This window comes from Struthio camelus, chromosome 25 (genome assembly GCF_040807025.1).
Source record: "Struthio camelus isolate bStrCam1 chromosome 25, bStrCam1.hap1, whole genome shotgun sequence".
Classification (NCBI taxonomy): domain Eukaryota; kingdom Metazoa; phylum Chordata; class Aves; order Struthioniformes; family Struthionidae; genus Struthio; species Struthio camelus.
Genome location: NC_090966.1, coordinates 913,266 through 935,004, shown reverse-complemented (window position 1 = coordinate 935,004; position 21,739 = coordinate 913,266). Strand labels below are relative to the sequence as shown.

The following is a 21,739-nucleotide window of genomic DNA, read 5'->3' as shown; positions in this document are numbered from 1 at the left end:
TGGAAAGTATGAATCTCTAAAAACATGCATAAACTTGGCAAATATCTGAGATCTTCAAGTCCTGCATCCTGCTTTCACGGAGACTCGGCTACCAACAGAAGTGCAACATAATCTCAGAGGATGCAATAAATAAATGGACAACTTATGATATTAAGTTCCCTGGACTACCGAAGCAAAATAAGTTCCAATTTCCCTTCCTGATTTATGGGAACAATCATTTGCTGATATTGTGGAAATATCCAGCAATAAATCAATGATTACATGAGATTATGACTATCAAAAATGGTTGTGCTGTTACACACTGCCCATCTCTCTGTTCCAACTTATGCGATAGCAGAATCCAAGCTTTATATTAGAGGCTTCACATACCATAAACAGTTCACAGGGAAAAGTGTTTTTTCTCCCAGGTTGACAGTCACATGGAGAACTTCAGGGCCTGTGATGTTACAATTCATTTCAAAGTTCTAGATTTGAAAGGTCTTTTCACCAAACTCTCTAATGAAAACAATACTCTTGCATATGTTACTCTGTTTTCAAGGTATTAAAATTTACAAAGAACTGAGTTCATCCAGGCTGTGTTTCTCTGCTTTTTCCTGACACCAACCTTCAAGGTTTTCCTGTTGGCATGGTTTTTATTTATATAGACATTTTCAAAGACATAAGAGAATTCCAATGAACAAACAGGAAGAATTTGAAAAGAGAGTCCCTCCCTGTTCGTCTCATTCAGTGAAGACTCAGAAAAATTATCATTTGTGATGTTTTTAAAACTCATCAAGTCAGAAAGTGCAAACAGACAGGACGAGCAAGAGATGTAAGATCTTGAGCTTTTCATTTTTATTAATGCCTGATAGATAATTTCAAGTTAAGAAAAAACTAAAATCCTACTATCCAGGATCATGTATTAGTCAGAAATACCTTCTAAACAAGGGAGGGAGCAACATGCTTGAGCCAGGGACTGGCTTGGACTGAACTGTTCCTTAGTTAAATCAGAAAGCACACTGTTGGCATGTTTAAGTTTCACCTGGTGAAGGTTAAACCCGTTTACTTAATCAGTATTTCTAGGCTAACTCCAGAAGATCAGCCTTAAATAATTAGATGATTAAAGTTGAATCCTTCAGTTAGGTATCCTAGAAATACCTAACTGAATGATCAGCAGCAGGCTAGGATTAACTTGACTGAATCAGAGACAATAGCACTAACAGCACTGGCAGCACAGCAGCTATCATCAAGACACAAAGCCCTCCATTGCCAAAACTATTACAGGAATACAGCATCTTACTCCTCGATTACCTTCTTACCTGTGGGGGGGCCTTCTTTAGCAGTACAAGAAGGGCTTGCAACACCAGATTAGAGAACCGTGGTCCGATAGGGACATAATCTGAAATGAAAAATGTACTTTAATGCCCATTAAAATGATACACATTTAAGCCACGTAACTACATCAAAAAGCAGTTCAAGGCTCCTGTGACAAACGCTTCCAGATCACTTCTGGTTTGCACTACTACTGCATGGCCAACACAGCTCCCATCATTCTAACTCACCTAGAAGTCTCTCAATGTCATCCACTACAACACAGCTGAGCTGGGATTTGTATGCATCATCAAAGATCTAGAAAACAGTAAAATGCTTCATTGTAGTTTTACTTTCAAGATTTAACAATAGTCATGATAAGGACTTGTTGACTCATTTTTAACTAAACTCAGCAGTAGTCAGAAGAATAAACAGGGAATGAAAAAATCAGTACCAAGCGACTAGACTCTACCTGCATTTAATAACAGACCTCAAAAAATTCAGAGCTCATTTTTGTTCATTTACTCTAGACGTACTGCAGTAAAGCTAGCTGCCTCTGTGTTTAATTGCAAGCAACGGACAAAATAGAGCACCATTCCTCTGTTTTCTGGAGCTGGGGCAATACTGTGAGTATAACACACACACAACAAACCCACAATCGCAATGCAATTATGAAGATTTATATCCAAGTTGGTTATTCTTCATAACAGTGGACCGGAGGGAGAAAAGACCTACTCAGGTATTGATTAAGCCTCCATATCACCCTTTATAGAGCAGCAAAACAGTGCACTGTAAACCTTTGGGTTTGGACAGTGAGTGGCACTAAGGATGTCAGTGGTATTGCAGGCCCACCTCCAGTGTACCTTGAATTCAAGCAAAGTCCAAAAGGCTCCTTTGTGAATCTAAATTACAAATTGGGCTTCCAGCTATGAGCACATTGCTTTTCTTGGAAACTATGCAGTCTTGCAATGAATTATCCCTTTGTTCTTAGAATAATATATTTTGTTTACCTGCCGAATTCAGTATAATTCAGCTGCAATAAGTGTTAGCTTGCTCCTGTAAATGACACTCCTTAAGATCTCCTTCCAGCTGACAACTTTAAATGATTTAAGAAGTGCAACTTATTTGTAAATTTCTTTTTTTTTCTTATAACTCTTGTTTAACCATTACCACCTCAGAATGGATTCTAGTTTCAAGATCTGTTCTTGCTAAGTGCAAACATAAGTCCTTTCTGCCTTCATCTTTGCAGACAGAGCTCCAAACTTGCTAATTGCAGATCAGGTGTTTTGTCAAACTCTCAGTCCTGATTATACATCAGACCCAACTGGGCAGACCCTTGAAATTTTCCGTTCCAGAGCTGATTGCTATGTGACACACCACCCTGAAACAGCATTCAGAGATCTCATTAAATCTCATCAATTAGGACAAAGCAAAAGAGCATTTTTTGACAACAGATGAGGGCAAAAGCTTGTGAGCTTTAAATTCTTATATGCTACCTTCAGCAAGATCCTTGCCTTCCTTTGGGTCTATTCTGTCAGGCTCCCCAAAAATACCCAAAACAACTGTCCTTTCTATCTAAAGAACTCCCTTTAATCATTCAATTCTTGGAAAACAATTATCAAAACAGCTATTTAACTCAGCTGGAACCTGCTGGTAGCCTCTTCTCAGAACAACAAAACAGATGCCACTTCTTGCTTTCTGTCCAGTTTAGCAGTACACAGCAGTAACCAGAACACTCTGTATTCATTTATTAGCAGGCCATTAATTAGGAAAATAACTCCCAAATATACATAATAAACATTTCTATGTGAACATAAAAGGAATCACCATGGACCACAAGCAGTATCAAAAAGCCACAGATCAGTTTTCCTGCATCCAGAAGGATCTGCGATATTAGCAATTCTGCCACAGAGATTCATCTAAAAGGATTTTTACTGGATTAAACATAAATAGATGCTTGGTGCAGAATCTAATGTATTTTGACATCACATTCAATTGAGTTTACTCTTCTAGAATTAGGCAGCACTTTCATTGAGTGTTTGGGTGGACTAGTGCATTATTACAGAAAGCTCTCAGAAGCTAGGGACACAGCTTTAATATGATACTGTTTTACACAACATGATTTATCAATTCACGTTTTTCTACAAGATCCATGCAGTGATACGCAGAGAGGTGGTTCTCAGAGAACAGCTATTTTATTTAACATTCACTGATCAGTGTTTACTGGGTTTCCCAAAAGGATTCCTAAAGAAACTAAGCATCATGGGATAAGAGTCATGCTCAGTATCAGTGCTATGACAACAATTCACTCAACTTTCTAAACAAATGCATGTATAGGAATTTAGGACCTACAGAGAGGAGAAAATACAGTCACAATGGAAAATCACTTTACAGTCCATCAGAGAACATGGAATTGGATTATAACCAAACAAATCAGTAGAACGCTTAAGTACCTTCTTCATAGCTTGGCACTTGGCTGTTTCAGAAAATCCAATCATCTTATCAGGAGAACAGATTTTGATAAAGGGAAAGTTGGATTCTTCTGCTATCTTTGCTGCTAAGGCAGTCTTCCCACTGTGGGGGGGACCTGGAACAAAGGACAAACACAGTCAATAAACAAATGAGAAAATAGAGCTGGTAAGGCTCAGCATGGAAGATACTTTAAACATTTATAATCCCATTCACAGGCATCTGCATTTTGAAATGACTTTTTCTTCTACTCACAGAAGGCACACACTAATTCCTAGTGCAATCCAGCCCTCCAGATGAAGGAAATTAATGCAACTTATCTGAGCACGTGCAGACTAATTTGCCAAGAAACCAAGAAGAAAGATAATGTTAATACATTTTGCAGATCTGGCCACTGCTGAGAAATTAATATCTGTTGGTATTTTGGCAAGTCTTTTTAAACAGGCTTATGCCCCTTCTGCATATGATTTCTGTAGGTACTGTGGTAAACAAGCCAACTGCACAAATGCTAAGTAAATATTGACAAACACACAATTTATAAATTGCCTAAAATCATACCACAATAATTCAAACAGAAACCAAAGATGCAGCTTAATCTATACATCTAATGCAAACAAACTCCAAGTGCAATAGGGTATTGCATGCTAGCAATATATTGACCACAAACACAGACAATTATTCAAGGGAGCTATTCAGGGTTCAATTTCAAAGCAACAGACTCTGAAGTAATGGTAGCAATCCACATTTAGGGAATTCAGGAAAAGAAAGAAAGAGATCAGTAAATAACATATCCTACCCCAGTATCTATAGTATTGAAGTTTGGACTAATTTCCTAGACTCTTTATAGTCAATAACAGTCTATAGGGCAATTCACCTCTGGTCTAACAGTGGACACCTGCACATGGCCAGATGAACTGTCATTTGGACTCAGTGAATTTCCCTGATGAGCTCTCCAGTGACTTCAAAGAGAATCTAGACAATTAACTCGGCTAGAGATGCTTCCACTGTGAAACATCCACCCTTAGATTATTAACTGGGTGCATTCAGTCCTCTACTGTTCTAAGAATGGCATTTGGATATCCCCATAAATCTCAGGCTGAGAATCCAGTTTTAATATGAGAAGCAATTTAACTCAAGAATATTGACAGAGACTAATTCTATTTTTCCTCCCACATGTTACTTTTACATGCAGTTACAGGATATAACAGATCACCACTTGGGGTAACTGTTAGGAATAGTTTGCAGAAGCCATTTGTTTTTTAAAACTCATAGTTTTCCCAAATTTACCTTCTAGAAGAACGCTAACCAGTGGAGTACGGTCACTGTTCTTAGTTTGTTGAACAAGCAGCTCCCCATCATCCAATACCCTTGTTACAGGATCACCCCACTTAATAATACCATTCATGATATAACTTGCATAGTCTTCCTGGTTGGTTCCAAATGCCTGTATTTTAAAAGAGAGGGAACATTCATTTTACTCAGGAATTTTGCTCAAAAAACATGAAACAAACATCATCAAAGTGACCAGGACCAAGATTCTGGAAGATGTTTTAACTAAGTGAGGCAGTCGGTAATAAACACTCACTGGTGATACAGAACATTTCAGTTCAAAGGACTGAACGCTGCTAAGGACTATTCATATTTAGCAATGTCTTTCCATATAGTGTCAGCACAAATTCTAATCAATGCAAATTACTAATGAGTTCTGCATTCACACCATTTAAAGATAGTTCTCAAAAATTAGAGGCTTAAACCTCCAATTAAGATCTTAATCTGTCCTTGGTTAATTGAAGTAACCCAAAAGGGAGAGAGTATATACAGCAGAGAGAAGGAACTCTGATTTGCTCTCTTTATCCTATTCCTCTTTATGATTCTTGAGCCCAACAAAAGATACAAAATGGAGCCTTACCACTGCAGGCTGAAAGAGGCTCTCCACTTTCATTCCCACTACACAGAATGCAGTACCCAAACCCACAATGCACCATCGCACATCTGATCACAGAGAGAAGGTAATAGCTTGTGTCATTAACAACCCTGAGTGGCCCAACTCTATTACAGGGGTTATATAGGTCCTACTCACTGGTTTGATATCATTCTCCAAAGATGCAAAGAAGTCTCCTCTTGTCACACGCAAGCTTTCTGCCTTCTCCATATCCACTTCCACTTTGTTGCTGGCCTAACAAAGGCAATAAAACACAGTGAAGTACAGCACCGCAACACATGACCCCTTACCAACTTCCATGCAAGGATCCAGCTCTGTAGCTGTCTGCATCAATAAGAAAAATGGGTCTGCATCAATACCAAAAAAATGGTTCTTGACAAGACAGTTGTTAGACACATGCTTGGGTACCTCTGAAGCAACAACATGTTCACAGAACCACTGCCATGCGCTGGCCCCCACAAAGTCTGTAAGTATCAACTGTTGCACTCAAAGTTGAGGTGAAGAGTATGGCCATGATCCCACTCTTCAAAGTAGCCGCTCCAGCTAAGAGCGGGATGGAGGCTCTGCACCATCCCTGTTGATGCTGCTCTGCCTTTACCTAAATAAATCAAGTATCAGCAAGGCAGAGACTGGAGCACAGTGTGGGATTGATCTCATTCACTTAAGTTTAGATTTCTAAAAGTTATTGGAGTTATGAAGGTTTCCATTAGAGTCAGCGGAGAGTGACAAACTGTAGAAATACTCTTCATTATGTATTCTGGCCGCTGGATGGGAAGGGGATGATGCATCCTTCTTTTTGTGACTTTTCACAGAACGATAAAGTTTGGTTCAGCCCAACTTCAAATTTCCCTACTCCACTTCTGGCCATTGAGCCAAAAATAAGAACTATGCACAGAGCCCTATCTCAGGAGATCTTAGATGTCTATTCAAATCATGCACTACTTCTTCCTATAAGAACAGTCTTTCAGGGGATTGGTAAATATTAGATTTCTTTCTGCTTGGCCTTTATTTGTTTCAGATCAACCACATTCACGACTCTTCTCAAAGTGACACTACCAATATTACTCAGAATAAATAAGCAGCAGTTAGCTCAACTCAGATTGCTCTCCTTTCAAAATGAGAGGGGTCACCTTTTTCCCTCCTGCCATGCCCAAATTGCCCAGCAACATTTAAAATCTAATGACTGGGAGCAAATATACAGCTGACAGAGCACTACAGCAATCTTCTCTTGTAAATTGTTCCTCAGTCACAACTAGAGGTACTGCTGGGAGACGGTAGAAAACTGCTCACACTGGAGCCAAAAGAGATTTTAAATTCTTGAAAACAACTTGAAAGTAAGTAGCCTTTGCAGCTGTAGGCTTTTATTCAGATGTCTTACTGAGTATGGCTGCAGCTCTGCAATATGGAACAGCTCCATTTACTAGGATTATTTGTAGATGTTCAAGTATCTTGATTGCCTTGGGCAGCAATCAGGAATTAAATGGATTTGAAATAACTTTTCCACTCAATGGCATATGTACACTGGCTATTACACACTAATCCTAAGGGGGCAAGCTGCTGAGGATCCTGGGTGGAGTTACAGATACCAGAAAAAGGATTAGTCATAAAAGGGGACAGAAGTTGATCTGTGGAAAGCAAATCATCAACCTGTAAAGTGGTAAGGCAGAAACCTATTTTTTAAAGCAACATGGAGACGAGGCAAGAGATTTTTTTTTCTACCAGTCACAGTGCAGCCTTGAAAGGCTTTTATTAATTTTTCTATATCCCTGTTATTCCACATGAAATTTCTCCAGTTTCCGGAACACGTATAATTTTCATTGAAATTTACCCTAGTCTAACAATACGTTATGCTTCTACGTGAGAGTTCGGTGGCCCTACACGATCTCAAAAGACAAAAATATGGGATTTCATGGCATTTCTTGGAAAAAAATCCTAATCAGGGAATGAGAATATTGGAGCCATGACCTGTGATGAGGCATTACCATGAAAGATCAAGTGAAGGAGACTGGCTCCTGATGTTAGAGCACAGACAGTTGTGCTTGATCTCTACAACCTTTGCTGAAGACTGAGGGGATGGACAAGTCAAATAACAATCGCTCTCAAAGAAGTGTCTCAAATACATCCTCTTTTGACTAGGATGATCCACAAGAACAAGGACATCACTTTGGCATGGGAAGGAGAATTCTTATGTTGCCTATCTTGTAGAATGGCAGAAGCAGTCTCTTAATAGCAAGCTCAAAAACCCAGCAATCATTTTAATTAAAGATCAGCCAATAATACTGTGCCAAACCAATTATTATAACCAGAGGTTGGCTGAAACAACAGTGTCCCTTCTCACAAAAGCACCCACCAAAGCAGAAATAGAGGATGCCAAATACATCAAACTAGTGGATCTTTAGGACAAGTTGATCACTTTGCTACTGTGTAGAGGGAAGTGAAGGTACTTGAAACACATAGTTAATGTATTCCTAAAGGTGTTTATACGCCTAAAAGCAAGAACCTTTCTTTCTGTCCTAGCCTTTAATAAGTTACACATTTTATTTTTTAACACACACTTTGAGAGATTATCAGAAGAGCTTAAATGATTCAGAAGAAAAATTCCACTTGATTTTCAAACGCAATTTGTGTTCTTGCTTCTCATAGGCGTTTCTGAAAACTAGGTCAGGCTTATGATGTATATTTTAAGTTCTGCAGTATTCATAGGAGAGAATGAAATACTTTAGTACATCGTTTGGCTGAAAACAACTTCACAATGAATGATAAGAATATCCAAAAATACTATGTCAAAATCTTTGGAAAGAAAAATGAAGTGTGCTAGCTTGACATTTGGAATAAACATGCATACATTACTAAGCTGTTAATCACCTACTTAAAGGAGGAGATTGCGCTTTTATATTTATGCATTGCCATTTTCTCTTCTCCCCCTGCGACAGTTTGGCACAACAGGGTACTTATCAAAACACTAACGGCTCCCAGCCTCACCCAAAATTCAAGCAATGAAAAAGCATCAACTACTATAAGCAAAATTAATTATTTAAGAAAAATGCTTTGTTTATGAAGGGATGAAAATATATTTTGAGGTGGTGAAGTTTTTTTGAGTAAGAACACAAGAAATTAGAGAAACTAATTGACGCTTCTGTGTTGTTATGAGAACCAGTTAATAGCTTTTCAAATATTATGGCTGCAAGGAAGAGAAGCGGGAGCCATTTTTTCTTTAAGTAGAATGCTCCTAGATGTGTTTAAGCAGCCAAATATGAAGAAAGGAAACTATGCTTTCATTTACATCTGAGGCTGAATAGCCTTTTTACTTAAAAACACGTGAGTGCTGTTGGTATTGATGTTGAAAGCTCTTCTCTGCAGTTATTCACACCAAATCTTGGCCACTAGAGCAAAGGGACTACATCTTTCAGTCTCTCCGTTCATGAACTAATTATCTCATATTTCAACACTGTCAAATACCACTTTTTGCATTTGGATTAATATAACCTGACATTTCACGACCCTTCATAACTCCTCTCCAGTTAAAGATACACTGACCCCAATAATCAGCAAATATTAGGAAACCAAGGCAATCTTCTAGAATGGACGAAACGGAGAACCTTACAGGTCTCTATGAACACTAAGACTGTCATCAAATGAGCTCTTATTTGAAATGGGATGAAGACACTGTACAAGCACTTTCTGAACTCAGATAAGTTTTTAGCATCAGCGACATCTCAGAGCAATGAGTTCCACAGCTTAAATACATCTTCAAACAACGTGCATTTTTTTTCTTTGCTTTGACCCTGGCCCAGCTGGTACCATTTGCTGTCCTCCAAACTCTTGTATTAGAAAACAGTAAACAATCATTCTCTATTCACCAACTTCAGGCCTCTCATGATGTTACAGACTTTTCATGTCCCTTTGCCATATTTTTTCACAATGAAAAATCCTAGTCTAACCCTTCCTCCTATGAAAACCCACCTACACCTTTGACCTTCTCTGTTGCCCTTGCACATCCTACTTCTTTCCATATGCTAGTTCTACCATATCCTTTCCTATATCCTTTCTGAGATGGGTGTTCCAGGATTGCATAGAGTAATGAAGATACAAACACATCAGGGATTTATCAATGATATAATCAAGGCCTAATTTTTGCTCTCTATATCTCTTCTAGTAACATTGCATTTGCTTTTTGACTGATGAGAATTGAGCTGATATTTCAAGATTATCATAATTTGAAGAACTTGCTCCCGAGCAATGGTCAGCTCAGTCCCTATCACTGCCTACACATTTTAGAATTTTCTCCCCGTACACTTAAACACACTGATTGCATCTTTTCCACTCACTCAGTATTTCATAATCCCTCTGCAGTTTTCACAGATGGCCTTCATCTTTATGACCACAAATAGCTGCCAGCTTGTAACCTTGCTATTCCTCCCCTCTTTCCAGATCATTTACAAATATACTGAGCTGCACAGGCTTCAGTAGAGATACCCCTGACGTCAATGGCTATTCTCATTTTCCACTCTTGTTTCCTGGGTCTAATCTATTAAACTAAGTCTCAAGACTTTCTTTTCAGTTTTCATAAAAATACACTGGTAGAAAATTATCTTCCATTCCCACTGAGGTACTAAGAACCACTTGGAGGTCAGGAGATGAAAAAGGTTAAGTCACAACCACGTGAAAGCACAGTCACAACATGGTATCCACATGAAAACCATCTCCTAAGGCATGCTGAGATGTAAACATACAAGAAAAGTCTCCACAAACAACTATTTTCTCTTCTTTGCCCCAGTGAAAGGCAACAGAACTGACCTTGATGTGTCTGTTCATAGCAGTAGACTGTGCAGCTCGAACTAAACCTTCTAATTCAGCACCACTGAAGTTTTTAGTCTCAACTGCCAGCTCCGCAATGTCCACATCTTCAGCCAGCAGCTGATGTTCTCGCATCCGTACCGTGTGGATATGAAGAATCTGAAATCGACCCTTCTCATCTGGCAAGCCTGAGATTTTAAACAGAATGCATGTCAACCAGTGCCTCAGCACAGCAACTGCAGCACAGCCTTTCCCTCTCCTCAACGGTCTTACTTCCAAAGGCCGTTTCTCACTGTGAGTAATTCATTCCTATAAGTACAGTAGTGGACAATGCTTTTTGTCCGAGAACCTCAAATTACACCAATTGCTCTTGTTAACTAATTAGCATCACCCTCAAACTAGAGAAAGAAACAGTGTAAAGTTTCACTGCGTCAGAGTTCCCAAAGCAAGTTACTGGTTGCTGTGACTTGGTTGCTGCACAATGTTCCCACTCCCAGCTGCTTGTTCTCAAACTTCCAGACCAGGGATCCACCTTACACAAGGGCATTCTGGCAAGTCAGTCCCTTGGCATCCCTAAACCCAGTTCCCTAATCAAGCTCCTTCCCACCTCACAATTCTTGTACAATCTTCATTTTCTGACGTTTAGATGATAATTTCTCAGCTTGCACCTTATCAAGCCCCTTCTGAAATGCTCATAATGGAAGAAAAAGAAAGTCCTTCTATTTAAAGAAAGGATAACAAGTCCGTCCGGCACAACACCCTTTTGGTAAACCCATGCTGTGCTTTATCTCACTTTCCAACCTATGTTCACATCCTTTATTATAAGGATCTGATAAATTTGTTCTAAAAAAGACTTGCCTCACCTATAGTGTTTTTAATTAAATTTTTTCAGCTAAAGATGCAGGTACTACACCTGCGATAGTATAACACTCAGCTGGGTTTAGCAATGATGCTTGCTATCAGGCATTTGTTTTCAGGTATAAGATTGTTCAGAGAGGACAACTGTCATCGTTGCTACACTTCCTGCTCCCTAAAACACACTTTCTTTACCAAGTCTTTCCTTCAACTCATTGAAGATGTGTTAATTTGGAAAGACTGTGTCTGGCTAACTTTGTCAATGCTAATCCTTTCTCATTACTGTCTACCTGCCTGACCTCTCTTAAATCTCTATGTACAGCTATACACTTATTCAATCGATTTTATTTTTTTGTATTATGCCAGGAAGAGGCACAAGTCCCTTCCAATATTCTTCCTTCAGCTGAATTAATAGCTTAGTCTCATAATCTCCTGCATATTTGCAACTATCTATGCTGTCTGTGCTCTACATGTTTTTAAGTCACAGTTGCTCCTTCAGGTGCATCTCTTGACCTCCCATCTTCCATGAGCTACATGTACAGTACAGCCTGTTATAAACAGCTTCCTATAATACTCTAGGATGGCCTTAACACCACCAGCTCTCACTGCCTGGGTTATTTCTGTGGCTGCCTCAGTAGCCATCAGCCTCACTTCCTCATTCCTTATTTTGCCCAAAATCTTCCACTTTCAGCTACCACAAAAACTCTTCTTTTCAGCTCTTCGAAAGAGTAAAGTTACCCTTTAATGATAGGAAAAAAGTCCCCAGTGAGCTCTCAGGATTAAACCGAGAGATCAGATTTCAAGAATTTCCCCACAGTTCAGACCAGCATAGACAATTATAATCTCTTTTGCCTTCCTCTGCAGTACAGGGCCATATAATTTTTAGGGTTATCTGGACATTTTCATTTAATTCTCCGTAATTGAAAGGACAAGGACATTAGTGATGCTCTTGGCCTTGCCTGCTTTTTCCATATAGCTCATTACAGTGTGAGATTTTTTATTTTTGCAATACTCCGTGCCTAGCTCAGAGAATAGGAAATATTTTGTGACATGCGTACATACGTACGTTCGTGTGTATGTGTGTTTGTGTGTGTGTACGCGCGCACATGGAGAATTAGAGGATATGCTTTACAGGCTCTTCTGAACTAAACATCTGCACCTGCGTGTAGCCCTTCCGATCTTTAAACTAAACAGGGATCTCATCAGATTTGAGTTTCTCCGTGCAAGACAGGATCATTAAACTTTTAATCAGTTCCAGGTTTTCTTAATCTTAGAATTGGGCATCACAGTCTAGTAGCCCTTAAGACCACACTGTGATCTTTACTGATCAAATTTTTGATCTCAAAAGCCAAGTCAGAGACTTATTTTCATGAATCTAATTTGATCTGGGCCTAATTTCTTACTAAATCCTACATTATCAGATATTCTATTATTAGATCTGGGAATGGTGCCAGCTGATATGTACAATTACAAAAATCCTTTTCAAATGCTACTGGAAAACATTCATCTTTTCCAGCACACTATAATAACGGGCTAAGAGAGCTCTTTGGACTGCTTTTTGAACCACTGATACACATAATCCAGACCTGCTGATTTCAGAAGGTCTAGAATATTCAGCCAATGCTAAATATTGCTAGCGCTTGCAGTTACTGAAGTGAAAGTCAACATGATCACCTTATGCAAATAAAATTATCTGCATTTTCTCAAAGTCAAGAACTGCTCACATGCCTGTTCTGCATGATCAAGAGTTCTTCTATTTCCACCTAACAGTGGTCTGATGCCATTATTTGTTTTTTTTCATTCATGCCAGAGAATGAAAGGGTCCTACCAGCCTACACCAACCCATACCACCTGACAGAACCTGATGTCCACTCAGTGACTTCAAGAGTCTAAAATGACATTTTAATCAGCTAATTAAATTTACATAAAATATTATAGAGGGAGCAGCATAAAGTTTAGCAGCTATGCTGTTCTGGTCAGTTGTTCACACTAGGACAGATGTCTGCTTTACTGTTTTAAGTACCTGTGAGCTTATGTACTGAGATACACTAGCCTTCTTACCAATCTCCATCTTCACCTCCAGTCTCCCTGGTCTCAGCAGAGCCTCATCAATCAGGTCAGGTCTGTTGGTCATTCCTAAATGTAAAGTTAAAACCAAAATAAGCATTAGCTAAGCTTACCAACTGGGTCTCCAGCTCCTAAATTTAGCCCATAGAGTTAAGAAGAGACCTCAGAGAGTCTCAAAAGAAACCAGACGAAAGATGTCCCTCTCCAGAAACATTGAGAATGTCATGCACTAACGTAGAGTAATAACAACAGGGATCAAAACAGAGTCTAAGCACAGGGACCTCTGTGGCTTTCAGAGCCTTGACTATGGCAGAGATCACAGCAGGTTCTCCCCAGCTCCAAGTCCTACCTATTACTAATGGTGTGGGCAAAAGTGGTGCACCAAAGGATCTCACACTCCACAGGACAGAGAAAGCAAGACTCAGGCCATCTAGAATAAGGTTGTAGTGGATAACCATACCTTTGAGAACTTAATTGAACAGTCACTATCATCAGAGGGAATTCATGAAATGACAGGTATTACAGTATAACTTATATTAGCAGTGAGATATATGTGTGCACGCTGCAGCACTGAGCCCAGTGAACAAGCTGGGTCTGTTACACATCAGTTTTGAGCAAACTGAGAGAATGTATCTGCAGGGTTCCTGGCACCAGGACAACTGGACAGCACAGCTAGAGAAGCCCCAGGTCCTCATCTGCTGATACATCAGTATATGTTATTTCTTGCTTGTTTTCTTAAACTATGAAGCACTTGTTAACAATTTCCTCCTTCCCCTTTAAATAAAAGCAGCAATATCAGCCTATTACACCACCTCTTTGCTTTAAATCTGTGACTGATGCTTGACAAATAGCAGTCATTTGGATGAGTCTAAACACATCCAATACCACTAATGGCCATTCAGCTGACCTGCAGTGAACAAAATATCAATGGTTTTCCACCAGACACCATAACAAGACAAACAGAACCACCATACCAATGACTAGGATGTTATTGAGCTGCTCCACTCCATCAATTTTAGACAGCAACTGGTTTACAACGGTATCGTGGACTCCAGTGCTACCAGCCATGCTCCCTCTCTGCTTGCAGATTGCATCAATCTCATCGAAAATGATGATATGAACACCACTGTTTGCTCCAAGCTATTGGAGAGAAAAGCTTGTCAGGAATGCCACAAGTCATCACTGAAAGCAATCCAAACAAAACAGTAATATCTCAACAAGATCAGCCAGGGAGATACAAAATACTGATATCTCAAGGTGTTTTTCAATATCACATGCTCTATATCAGATGCCTTTCCAGAATCCTGGGATACCATGCTCCAAAATGGAGTTGTTGGTAGGCTCTGTCCAAATATAGGACTTTATAGTTGGCAATGATAAGAGAAGCAGAGGCTGAAGGGAGAGGACTAGACTGAACAACAAAAGCACAGGCCCAAAGTTGGATCACGCAGCCCAGACAGAGGGTCACAGTACTTGGTATCTGGAAAAGCCCTCTGAAAGGGAGACAAAGAACAAAGCACATCTGTGGAGCGACACACCCAATGCAAGAAGTACCCTAAGTCGTAGTAAAGCTAGGAAATACAAAGCTTGCCAGAGTAGCTTTGTTCTTAATATTTTTGAGGAGTCCATTCGTTCTGAGCCAATCAGGAAAAGAACTGCTTATTTCCAGGCTTCCTCAAAGGTGAAGCACTTGCAGCTGGTAAGAGAACAGGATACTTTTTGTGACCACATCTATGCATTATGAAGCTTTTCCCCTTCAAATTCCACCTCTAAAATGCCTTCTGTGGACAGCGGAGACCATGCTAACACTGGGTGAATGTGCTGTCACTGGCAATCTGCCCCAGACACAAGTCATTACAATACCAACCTTTTCAAGACCTTTCTAATCTCTCAACTTGTCATCAGGACCATCCACTCCAGCCAATATAAAGTCTATTTTAACAGGTGTGTTGTTGCAAAGGAAAAGGAGCTCACAGATTTCAGTTATATTGCAACAAGCAGAGGAAAGAAGATTGTTCATATCTGCACGGTTCCCATGCGAAGCTGACTTTCTGATTTACAAGTCTTTTGCAGAAGAAAATTAAATAATATCAAGCTGCTATCAAAATCTGCAATGTTGTTAGGCGTAACTAAAATTAAGGGACATAATGTCCTTTGCTACTGTCTTCTGAAAAGACCTCACTATAACTGTGACTTACCTGAAATCGTCTTTTCTTTACCAGAAAATTGTATCAAGATTAAATGATCCACAGCAGGGAAAAATTACCATAGCACACACAAAAGTTATTTGCACCTTCAAACTATAGCTGGCTATCAAAAGCCCAATCTTCAGTATTGGGCAATATTGGTCTCCCCTTCCATTTTTGAAGATCTGTATTCTCTAGTTTCAAGACAATGTTCTTATTCATTAGTTTTCTGCTGAGAAAAATTAATGATTTAGTGCTTACAATGCTTTATAAGCACTCTATTATACTATATTTACACTGTAATCCTGTAACCCAAAAACTTGAAGCCATGAAAGCTTATGCTTTCATTCAGGCTATGTTACTTACCACTGAATTCAGCAGCAAAAATTCCAACTAGATTCACTGGTTCCAAATTTCAAAAAGGAGCAAAATGTTTAGCATCCTACTTTTAACCACTTTCTGAGCAGCTGACACACTGCATAATATAAAATAGCCACAAAAACCACGATGCAGAGCCACCATATACAATAGCAATTCAAGGTGAGAGATCACAAAGAGCTTCATTACTTTTTTAGGATAAGTCCTACCACATTACTTGAAAATAACTCTGCATGAAAACTAAACACACTGTCTCTCTTCAGCACAGAGTGTTTCTTCTCACCCTGGGGTCAAGCACGGCTAGCTAGGATACAGGCTACCTTTTCAGGTTCAGGTTGTTTTTTTTTAAACTGGCATTGTGTGAATATGCAGAACACTAATATTCAGTGAGTGACTTGCAATGAGTAATTACAATCACAAGCTAAGCAGTGACTCAGTCTTTCAATGCAAGCAGCAATTTTCTGAACTTCCTTTCTGGTCATTCTTTACGCACATTCATACTGACCATGCTATTTGTCTATGTTTGCATTACCCTTCTTTGCTCTTCTTCTGCATCAGCAAATAGCTTGCGGATGTTGGCCTCAGACTCGCCCACATATTTATTGAGGATTTCTGGACCATTGACCACCTTTGGCTCTCTTGCATTCAGCATCTTGCCAATCTGTCTAGCCATGAGCGTTTTGCCACAGCCTGGAGGTCCATATAAGAGAATACCTTTCACATGCTTGCAGCCTAGAACAAGAGAGAACAAATTTAGAAAGCAGACTAACACAGGAAAGAGCAATAGAGTGAAGAGGGAACTGTTATTTAAAATAGGGGTGCTTTTACAGAGAATTTGCAGAGTTGCGCATTAGCCTTAGCTCTTTTCAATGTCTTTATCAGGAAAATACAAATGCAGAATTGCCAGGCTGCATCAACATCATTTCAACAACCACAACGGCCATCAAAAAATAACTCATAGAACAGCACGAATACTGTTGCATACATTAGGCATGCTAAGTTAACAGGTGAGGACTGAAAGCCTAAAGTACGACTTCAGGCCAGTAGTACAAAGCAACAGAGACCATTTGGTGAACAAGGGTCAGGCACACAGGTGAATAGGATACATTCCAGTCAAAAAAAACACACAAGGGGTATGTCCTAGGATGCTGATCATCTCCAGAGAGCAAGGGATAGCAGATGCTTTTTAAAACACCGTACACCCTGAATGCCAAGCAAAGACACACTAGCAATTTAGGATAAACATGTGCTAAATCTGGTTTATTTTTCTCTTCTCCTAGAGGGACACACAGCGCAAACAAAGGCAGTCTTCCTTTTCAAGAGAATTTCAGTTGAGTTTAATTTTCAAGTTTATAAGGAAAAAAAAGCATCAGATCCTCAAAGTTACTCAAGCTGAATGTGAGCCCCCAGTGTAGATTTAGACAAACCAGACTAATTTGATTCTTGAATCAGAAAGCAAGGAACACCATGCAATATTGCCTAACTTTTTACACCTGCATAGGGCTTGAAGAAGTCCCACATAGAATACATTGCATTCCGATTCCAAGCTTTTAGGAAAAATATTTGGAAAATTGAAAAAGGCTTCATAAGAACCATTATAACCATCAGAGGCCTAGAAAGCTTGACCTGTAGCTAGACACAACTGAAAAACTTTAATTTATTCAAATAAAATAACAGGACTTCAATCGCTGCGTATGAGCACTAACATTAAAATTCTCTCCTCTGGGAAAACAGAAGATCCAATGGATGCAACCTAATGCTGGACACGTTCAAGTTAACAATAAGGCACAAGTTTCCTAAACTTATATACAACTGCTGAAGAGGTTTCCAAGTGAAAACAAGGAAGGTTTTCCTGGAAGATTCATGGAATTTTGGATATACAGCTTGTGAGCCCCAGATGTACTTTATCAACTAGCTGAAAATCCTTGTGCCTGAAGATGTTATGCTCTGCCGTATACTGTGCTAAGAGAGGTGGTGGTAAAAGTATGCATCTATGATGAAATTGGTTTTATTTATTTAAAGATACTATCAGCATCTAGCCAAACAGAAAAAGTAACTGCATCAAGACATAACCTTTTTCCTAGGAGCAACCTGAAGGGGCTGATGTTGGAAAATCCTGAAATGGGAGAGCAAAGATTATATATTAGTACCAAGTTTTAAACACTGAACACCAGACTCGGGGAAGGCTGAAGCAGAAACCCAAATAGTGGAAAGAAAGGTAGATTTTATAGTAGAAGCATCTAATTAGAAAAACAGCCAAGGAAAATAGAAGTAAGCTGGAGAAGAAAAGAGACGTGAGCAATATACTGTCCAATTTATAAGACAGTGTTATGTAGAAGACAGATTCAGTAGGAGAGCAAGTTTGGATATTGTCTGGTTGCGGAGTAGTGAGGAAGCAGACAAGAGAAATATGTAACTTATTTTGTCTAGATCCTTTTATTTCCAGCAGACCTCCTTTTTCTATTTTCCAGTTGGTTCTGGAGACCAAAGAATAAACAAAAAATAATGGGTAAACACACTTACCTTCCATATTCAGGACACAGCAGATATTTTAGTAATTTACTTCTTCCTACTCAATTTCAAGAATAATAAGAAGCATTAGTTCCTCTCTGTATCTCCCCTTGCCCATGGGAAAGATGTGCAGAATGCAAACTACTCAGCCTATAAAGGCACAAGACCTCCCTCTCATGTTTTACAGTGTCTTAGCCACACACAGCACCAACAGCAAGTTGACAGACCTCCGTGTTTACTGCCTTTTCTCTACAGTAGGAAGTCATGTCACTGTTATCCTCACCTATCAAACCTACAGGACCTACCTTGAGGTAGCTCTATCCACTGGACCCTCTAGGGTAACAACACATTTGGAATTTGCACTGAGCAGCTTTCATCAGCAAGGATTTTCACTTTGAACACAAGTGTTTAATTACAGGGGTAAGGAATTCAGTAGCACCCTCACTTTTTCATTTTCCCCTTACTATCGCTGCATAAAGTCCCCACGCAAGTGCAGCAGAAAGCAAGTGAGGATCATAAGATATGACTAAATTGGAAGATGAAAAGCTGTGTTTTGTTTCAAGAAGACCGATTCATCTAAAACCTTAAAAATCTTGAAGTATTAATTGTTTGAGAAAAAAACAACATAGCAGTGGAAACAGTTTCATGTAGTAGACAACATTCATGATATGTTCATTTTAGGAGATTACATTGCTGCTGATTGACTCTTTTAAGCTTGTATACCATGCAACAAGAGTCCTGCGGTGCTTAAGAGATACATTAATAGGAAAGAAATGAAGCAATCTGTGATGGCACGGAGCTCAAACTTGGAGGACCTGAGCTCACTTCCTGGCATCGTCAAAAGCTTAATGAGCTTGGGCACATCAAGTTACTTGTTGGGCACTTCCCTCCTGGTTTCCAGTTTGTCTAAATTACGTGATAAGTTCTTTCCCATACAGCATGCCTCGCTAGCACAGAGTCCTCGCTGTTGCAGAGACCTCAAGGCAAAAATCTGCATTTAAGGAACAAGCACTTTTCTCTTATATTCACTTAGCAATATTCAGCTGTGATTTTCTTTTATTTATTCCCGGATAATATAGATTTCAATCTGAATAACTGCTCAATACAAGATATTTTGTATGATCTGCATGCACTGCTCTCTCTTTTTCAGATTACTCATGATAGACTGAAGTGAAGTTTCAAGAGAACAAGACTATGAGGAGCTTTTGATCCCTACCAAAGCCGCAGAAAGTAATAGTACTGCATTGGGCAAGCACAGCAATAAAGCTGAAAGCCTTTTTTTTTTTTTCCTCCCCTCTCTGTAGTAAGACTTTTCTCTGCAGAGAAGCCCAGAAAAAAAGAGAGGTACTTTAGAAGAACTCATTAGTCAACTTCCAGGCATCCAAGAGTCAAAAGCATAAACAAAATACACTGTCAGCAAAGACTAATTTCACACATGAATGAATGAGACATAGATAAATTAAAAGCTATTCCTGTCAAATCAATGTCACAAAAGTTATTGTTAATGTGTTTTGTGGAGGAACATGATCACCTATGTAGCCAAACAGCACAAAGCAGGATTTGGATGATGAGTGATACTTTGAAGGGAAACCCCAAGCACAGAAATTTGCTGATGCTCAGACAGCTCCTCTGCGCTCCAGCAAGGGAGGCTATCAAGAGGCTACCAGCATGTCAGGGCATATGTACACAAATAATCCTGGGAGCATCCTGAGACAGGCAGGGAAAGCATACTACATAGTTTCATTTTTCTCTAATATACTTTCCAAAAAACAAACAAAAAAAGAGAGACAAAACTACAGGGAATGGCCTAATCCTAATTTTTTTCTAGTTCTCCTGCAATTAAAAAGCTCTCTCCTAGAAAGAGTTATAACCTAGTTATACCTGCTAGAAGTTTCTCTACTACAGCAAACAGAACTTCTTGAAAAGCCTAAATATTCCACTTGCCTGTGTGAATAAATATAGACTTAACAAAGGGCTAACACACTGCACCTGAAGTCTCACCTCTCTCATCTCTGGCCTTTTTGGCCAGATTTATTTAAAAAGGCTCATAGGACTTTCCCCTCTTTGTATTCAAACTTGCTTATCATGAGAAAGTGTTATGTCTCAACTGATAAGCCAAAAGAAAAAAAGATGAGCTGCTGAAAGGACAGAGGCTGTTGCAAGAAGAATACAGAATAAAGAAAGGCTGGTCAAAGGTAGCCCACTGCTTCAGCTTCCTACCTGCCAAAGTCCTCACATTTTCCTAGGCCGGTAGCTACCCATCCCACTAGGGCAAAAAGATTAATTCTAGGACACAGCAGATTCTGGTTGCCAGAAACAACTTTACATCTAACTACTGAACCTCACAAAGACAAGTTCAGACCACCTTGGGACAAGCCACGTTTGCTCTTCAGTAAGTAACATCACGCACACGTGTTCCCCCACATCTGAACATCAAGGACAATACAAACTGTCTGCTGTAAGATTCGGTTCACACTGAATATACACTGAACAGGGAAAGTGTTAAGTGGGAACTAACTCTTGCTCAGGTGGAAAAACATTCTTGAAACCAAAGCAATTAGTTCCTCTTAAAATAAAATTGCCACAAGCTACTCCAGTAGAGATTTCCTTGTATAACTACATTCAGCTGGCTGAAATTAAAATTTTAGACATAAGCAGGACTTTATTAAAATAGATAGGTGATGACAAACTACAAATGTTATGTCTCAAATCACAGTGGGATCCTATGCACCACACAAGAATTTTGATTAAGTTTATCTCCACTTTGCTGGTTTCACCAACACAGCCAAATGTCAATACTATTATGAGAACATTATAAACATAAATTATTAACAGTCCAGACATCTCTAACTCATTAAGCTTAAACATTAGGACTCCAAATCAAAGGTCATTCCTGTAATGGGATACTTAATTATACAATTTAATGGCATACAGTTAGAGGCTGAACAGGTATGTCAACAGGAACTGCAATACTTGTATGGAAAGCATTCTACACAAAATATTATGGGAAAACCATGAAAACTGGTAAAAATTGGATAATTACTAATGTCACCAAAAGAAGTCATACACTTTTGAACCAGAATATCATTTCTCCAAAGACAAGATGAAGTTTATTTGTTCATTTCTCGCTACTCACTTCTTTGAAAGATCAGGAGAAATGTTTTAGTATAATAGGAATTTTCTTCTTGGGCGTGTAATTCCCCCTTTAATTAAAATCAAAGCATTTTGGTGCGACTGTATCATT

General features: G+C 39.2%; 1 protein-coding gene across 2 annotated transcripts in view; it reads right to left on the bottom strand.

The window, feature by feature from the left end:
- Positions 1-21,739, bottom strand: part of NSF (N-ethylmaleimide sensitive factor, vesicle fusing ATPase) — an 83,836-nt gene that overhangs the window by 18,312 nt on the left and 43,785 nt on the right. For both annotated transcript variants that reach the window (XM_068919310.1, XM_068919311.1), the window contains exons 9-17: positions 16,517-16,716; positions 14,395-14,560; positions 13,415-13,489; positions 10,499-10,686; positions 5,840-5,935; positions 5,047-5,203; positions 3,744-3,877; positions 1,542-1,608; positions 1,299-1,378 (exon numbers count right to left, since the gene is read on the bottom strand). In XM_068919310.1, coding sequence (XP_068775411.1) covers positions 1,299-1,378; positions 1,542-1,608; positions 3,744-3,877; positions 5,047-5,203; positions 5,840-5,935; positions 10,499-10,686; positions 13,415-13,489; positions 14,395-14,560; positions 16,517-16,716 — 1,163 coding nt within the window. The remainder of the gene's footprint in view (positions 1-1,298; positions 1,379-1,541; positions 1,609-3,743; positions 3,878-5,046; positions 5,204-5,839; positions 5,936-10,498; positions 10,687-13,414; positions 13,490-14,394; positions 14,561-16,516; positions 16,717-21,739) is intronic.